Source organism: Hydra vulgaris, chromosome 11 (assembly GCF_038396675.1).
Source record: "Hydra vulgaris chromosome 11, alternate assembly HydraT2T_AEP".
Taxonomy (NCBI): Eukaryota; Metazoa; Cnidaria; class Hydrozoa; order Anthoathecata; family Hydridae; genus Hydra; species Hydra vulgaris.
This window is the reverse complement of record NC_088930.1, coordinates 4,415,955-4,422,199: the sequence shown is the minus strand read 5'-3', so window position 1 is coordinate 4,422,199 and position 6,245 is coordinate 4,415,955. Positions and strand designations below refer to the sequence as shown.

Sequence of the window (6,245 nt, the reverse complement as noted above, 5' to 3'; positions counted from 1 at the left end):
TTGGATCTTCTTGACTCAATCGATGGGTTTCGCTTGTATTCCTATTTTTATGACTAAGTAACTCATTCCAATATTTCCTCTCACCTTTCTCTTTGTTCTATATTGCTCTTCTTGATTTAAAGACTCTAATCCTTTTGATGTTATTTCTTATAAAATTGACCAAGCCTTTTCTTGTTATTCTTCAGCCAATATCCCCCTATCATTGCATATCCTACAACTACCTTAAAGCTGATTGGTAGTCGTTCCGTATTTTTCTTCATGATGGCCCTTGGGTAGAAAATTTTTATTTTCTTGCTGACAAATGTGCTTCTTATGCAACTTCTTAGATGGAACATTTTCTTCCCTCGATTCCTAGTTAAGCCTCACTCACATTATGCTGCTGTAATTTTTAACTGTTACCATAACTTCCATATTTATCGTCAAAACAATTTTCAAGAAAACAGACGTCTGTTTGTTATTACTAGAAACCATTGTAAAAAGGTTTTGTCTAACGCCAAAGCCCATTTTCATGTCACAAAACCTTTTATCTCATTTCAAAAATTAAACACTTGAGACTTCTGAAGAACCTTTTACAGTATCTATAATAAAGGGCAATTCTGCTATTCCTCCTCTCCATAAAAAGTGGAAAAATCTTATTAAAAAGCTGATCAGATCGATTTAGGGTTGGTTAGCTTTTTTTACATTACAACATTTTTTATATTATAACGTTTTAAAAGTTATTAGATAAATTAATTGTAAATTTAGATATTCCAATATTTCCAAAAGAATTTATTTAATGAGTGAATAATGAACAGTGGTGGCTAAAGTTTGTTTTATCGTTGTTTCCTTTACGTTTCCTTTTTATAATAAGTGAAGTTTTTTATAAATGTTACTTGATTTTTTTGTTAAGTGAATTTCTATAAATATTTCATTAGTGTAAAGTTTTGTTTGTGTCACAGATAACAATCGTTGAAAAAATGGAGATCAAAATATTTACGGGTTTGTATAAAAATTTAAGAAGTTGTCTTGAAAAAATTTATAAAAGTTTATCTCGCTACACTACTAATAATAGTTGCATTATATTGCAACTATGATAATTAATAAGTTATAATAACCAATCAGTAATATGTTTGAAATATTCTTCTTATAAAATGCTATAGAAATGGCAAATCTATAATAGTCAACCCCCGTCTACAGTATTATCTACAAATTTGGATTTAAAAACAATTAAATATTTTTACAATCAGACGGTTGTATCAAAAGCATTTGAAAAACAAAAAAACTCCAACATGACAGATTTTAAGCACGGAACATTTCATTGCTTCGATAATATCACTACATGCCTTATAACTTACTTTTTACCTTGTATCACTGCTGGTAAAAATGCTGAACATGTAAACGAAAACTGTTTGCTGTATGGATGTTTAGGTATAACATGTGTTGGACCGATAACTAGAGCCATGATTCGTGCAAAAATTCGTGAAAAACACAGCATTAAGGTAATGCTTCTTGAAGCAATTTTTTTTATATTTCTATCAAGTACTCTGAGATGCCGAATGACCATTCCAACCTGTTTAGTAGACACCACAACTTCTCAACATTTTTTCTAAGCCTCTTAGACTAAATTAAAATTTTATTTTTGCAAACTTCGAACTTTAAGGATGAGGATTAAAGTAATAATAACGTTAAATTTATCAGTAAAAAAAGTTTGAAAAAACTTTAAGGATTTTTCATGCAACTTAAATAATTAATTATTTAACATGCAATTTTAAAACATAATTGAATTGTAATTGAAGTATATTTAATAAACAAGCAATTAATTTCATTTTTTTATTTTATAAATTAAGGGATCTTACCCTGAAGATTTTATATGTCATTTATTTTGCCCGTTTTGTTCTCTGGTTCAGGAATCACTGGTATGTTTCTTTTTTTAATTTTAGTAAACTATGACACTATTAACTATACAAGGTGTCTCATAACATAGTTATACATAATTGAACCTGTCATTTCGAAAAGGGCGCAAGTCCATTTTACTAAAACTTTTCAAAATCAACAAAAATATGATTTTTATTAAAATAATGACTAGGTTGCTAAAGAAATTAAACATAGAAGTAGATAAATAAAGAACGTATATAACTTATGTATTTTTTATTTTTTATAAAAAAAACATAAATCATACAGAAATTTTTAATTCAAACTTATAAACTAACTGCTAAAAGTTTTGGACTTATGTCCTTTTCGAAATGACAGGTTCAATTATACAAGATGTTTTAAAACATAACTATAACATAATTATTATAATTATACAAGATTTTTTCTTAAAACATTTTATTGGATTTATGTACAGAGTGAACAATAAAAAAAAGTTTGTTTTTTGTTTTTTTTAATTTTTACACAAAACTCTAAAAATAATGTCTAGTAATTAGGCTCCATGTAAAAGGCAGAAAATTTGGGCTTGTTTTTACTGCATTCTTCGGAATATAATGCAGCAAATCCAAGATAATTTTGAGATTTCGGCTCTGATGTTTTGTTTTTATTAATCTAAAATTGATGGCTGGCTGACTGATTTAGACTTAGGTAGGTAAACCCACAAAAAGTTTGGAGACCTAAATTCAGCGGCTGCGTAAGAAAAATAAAATATCTGTATTTGAATTAATCTATTCTGAAAATACCTGTTGTAACGCAACCATTATTTTTTGAGCAGTATGGAACGTTTTACATTCCTGTTAACATCATACTTTCTGCATTGTATATCTTTAGTTTGCATCGTTAACTACCTTACCTTTTAGTTCATTCAAAATATGGTACCCAACAATGAATTGAGTTATTGCTCCACACCATACAATAATGTTACACAGATATAAAAGACTTGAGTAGATTATCTTTGAACTTGTGATTCCCACCCTCACCCTTCCCCCGAACCTATAACTTTTATTTATCTATTGTTTCACTCAGCTTTAAATGACAACACAAACAACAAAAACAAAAATAAAAATAATAACATTTTTATTTAATTTTGCAATCGTTACATTAAAAATATGTGCATAATAAAATATAATATTAATATAAGCATTAATAATTCAAAAATTAATTACCATATAATTAAATTGATTAAAAAATAAATCATGGTGTCACTCAAACAATAGCCAGATCAACTAGTTGACACCAAGCAGAAATAACAGCGATTGTAGTTATAACAACGACGCTAAAAATAATAACATGACAATATTAAAATAATAACAAAATAACAACATGACAATATTAAGATATAATGCTTATGATAAGCGTTTAAAAATGATAAAAGGTTAATTATTGATAACTACGATGTCACGCAAAACAAAATCCGATCAAAGAAGTGAAATATCAAACTAATGGCATTAACAATTACAATAACAATATTGCCAGAGAATAGAAGATGATAAAGATCAGGCTGTTAAAAAATAACAGTCTAATAAAATAAGATAATTGAAAGAAAAGTAGCAAATTAAAGTAAAACACGTCACACTCTAAAAATAACTTATAAAAAAATTATATTTCAATAAATTAAATACAATGTAAAAGATAAAGGTTGTAAGAATCTTTTTTTAAAAAATCTATTTTAAAAATAACCAAAACAAAAAACCTCAATAAAAACAAACATAAAATGACAAAACAAAAACATAAAAACATTGTCGATTTCTACTTTATACAAACAGAAAACATGATTATTATTTTTTTAGTAATTTATTTAAATGACTTGAAATTCAGTTATTCTTTTCTATTTATCATATTATATTCTTTTGTTTTTTTTTAGGAGAATTCTTTTCTATGAATTCTTTTTTAATCTTATCTTTTTTATTTAATTATACTTTATACACGTTGAGTTTGTTTGTTTTTTTTCTTACTTTTTTTTTTTGTTTCCGTTAAAAAATAAATCAGCATTTGCAAAGTCATTGAAGTTGATTAAAAAGAATGTTTGAACACACTTTCAAACTTAAAAGGTTCTACAATATTGTTTACTTACATTTCAATTATTCATTTTAAAATGGCTATCGTCTGGCATCCGTATCCACTGACATGTATAGACTAAATTCTTTTTTAATCATATTAGGAACTTGTTAAATATTCAAAGGTCACTTGGGACTCCTAAAAATGTTTTCCATTCAAATATTTTGAAAATACAGTATTATTATATTATATAGACGAAACTTAGAGGTGTAACAGGAAAAAAAAAATTTTTTTATAATTTTCATCCTACCCCTACCCAACAGATTTATTTTGAAGTCACCATTGATATGAAAAACAGGCTTTTGTGCACTTTATTGTATCATATTTCTTGATTTATTTGCACACTTTTTGGCTATATGCTCTATATTTTCAAAAAAACGTCTTTCCCAGAGTTTTCTTGTTTTTAATTTAACAGAATTTGTCCCAGATTCTTTGAAATGAATCAAATGCTGAGTTGTTAATATTAAAAGAGGATTGTTATTAGTAAAAATTGTTTTTGAAATTTACGGTGTACTGCTGTAATTGAATTACTATTTCATGTTAAATTTTTTCATGCATGTGAAAATGCAAAAAAAAGTACTTACTTTTAAATTAATAAGCAAAAAAAATATTTTATATTTACAACTTTATAGTTTTATTGTATTTATACATTCTAGTTTTTAATGTAATTAAATTAAATTTTCTTTTGTAGGAAGCTCAGGACCACGGTGCCCCAAAGCTACTACCCATTGCCAGAGAGTAACTTTTGTTAATAGTAAAAAAAAAAATATTGTAATATTTAAAGTTAAAAGTTTTTTAACATATATTTAAATTTTTATTTTGTGTTTTGTTTGTTATTTTAAACTCTGTACAGCGTTATATATTAGATTTTAAACCACGTGTTCACATTTTAACATGATTGTGTAAACATGTGATATAAATGTAAAGGTTCTGAGTAATTTCAAAAAAGTTTTAAATTTAAGATATATCTATACAATAATAGAACAGTTTTTAACGTTAAATCGTTTATTACGTTAAAATTACGTAGTTCGAAATAGTTTAAAACGTGTAAATAAATAAAAAAGTAATCGTATAATATATTTTAAACTTTTGAATACGTAAATATGAAAACAAAGGTGGTGCATCAAGATAAAATTTATGTCATACATCCTTTGAAATTTTCAGTATATCGTTTATTTGTAATATCTGCATCAATTTCTCATAAAACTTATAAAACTCACAGAATGGCTTAGTGCAAATACATTATCAATTAATTTTGATAAAACAAAGTATTCTTTTTTCCATCGCTTTCATGAACGCGATAAAATCCCTTTAAAACTTCCAAAACTTTATATTAACAGTCAATTTATAAAAAGAGAACAATCATTAAAATTTTTAGGAGTACTCCTTGACGAAAACGTTACTTGGACAAATCATATATATTATCTTGAAAGTAAAGTCTCAAGAAATATTGGCCTACTTTATAAAGCAAGACCATTTTTAAACTAGTTTAAAATTGTTATATTTCTCCTTTGTTCATATCATTATCTGAACTACGCAAACATTGCTTGGTGTATCACAAATCAAAATAAAATTAAAAAACTTTTTAATAAACAAAAACATGCAATGAGAATAATATCTAATGTAGGCCGTTTTACTCACTCCAAAGAACTATTTATAAAGCTGAATATACTCAATATCTACCAAATAAATATTTTTCATCTTTTAATTTTCATGTATAAAGTTAATAAAAGAACAACAATAAACATTTTTAATTCGTTATTCAAAATAAATAAACATAGATACTTAACCAGATACTCAAACAACACCTATATTCAGCCCAAAAGTTTTTTTGCCGCAACTGAGTTTTCATTATCCATTAGAGGACCAAAATTATGAAATAAAATCCTATCTAATAAACTTAAAACTCTTGAAACTCTTGACGAATTTAAAGTAAAATTGAAGCAAATGCTCCTAGTTAGAGATGGAGTGCTTGACTTTTTCGGGTGACACAGATAAGTTTTTTCGATTTAATTTAAAGTTTATCTTTGTCAACCCTTTTATGGATTTGGTTGAAGCATGCTTTAATACATATAAATATATATATTTTTTATTGGAAAGGTTCAATTTCTTCTCAATTCTGTGTATTATTAATAATTTTAGTATATAATTTTAATTAATTAAAAAAAAAAAAAAAAAAAAAGTTGTTAAAGACCTTTTTTTTTTATTTTTTTATTTTATTGCAAGTTTTACTTTGTGCAAATTTATATTATTCTTTATATACTTATTTATTTAATATT

General features: G+C 25.7%; 1 protein-coding gene across 1 annotated transcript; it reads left to right on the top strand.

Moving 5' to 3' along the window:
• The first annotated feature begins 1,225 nt into the window (after window positions 1–1,225).
• LOC100210338 (uncharacterized) lies at window positions 1,226–4,852 on the top strand. Its single transcript, XM_065809841.1, has 3 exons — window positions 1,226–1,478; window positions 1,827–1,895; window positions 4,658–4,852. Exons 1-3 carry the CDS (start codon window positions 1,269–1,271, stop codon window positions 4,706–4,708), a joined length of 330 nt encoding a protein of 109 aa, XP_065665913.1. The 5' UTR covers window positions 1,226–1,268; the 3' UTR covers window positions 4,709–4,852.
• Window positions 4,853–6,245: the final 1,393 nt, after the last annotated feature.

Excerpts from the sequence above, each read along its gene's own strand:
- LOC100210338 (XM_065809841.1), top strand. The coding sequence starts at position 1,269 with ATGACAGATTTTAAGCACGGAACATTTCATTGCTTCGATAATATCACT. Across the intron at positions 1,479-1,826 it reads GTGAAAAACACAGCATTAAG|GGATCTTACCCTGAAGATTT; the intron begins GTAATGCTTCTT and ends TTATAAATTAAG. Across the intron at positions 1,896-4,657 it reads CTCTGGTTCAGGAATCACTG|GAAGCTCAGGACCACGGTGC; the intron begins GTATGTTTCTTT and ends TTTCTTTTGTAG.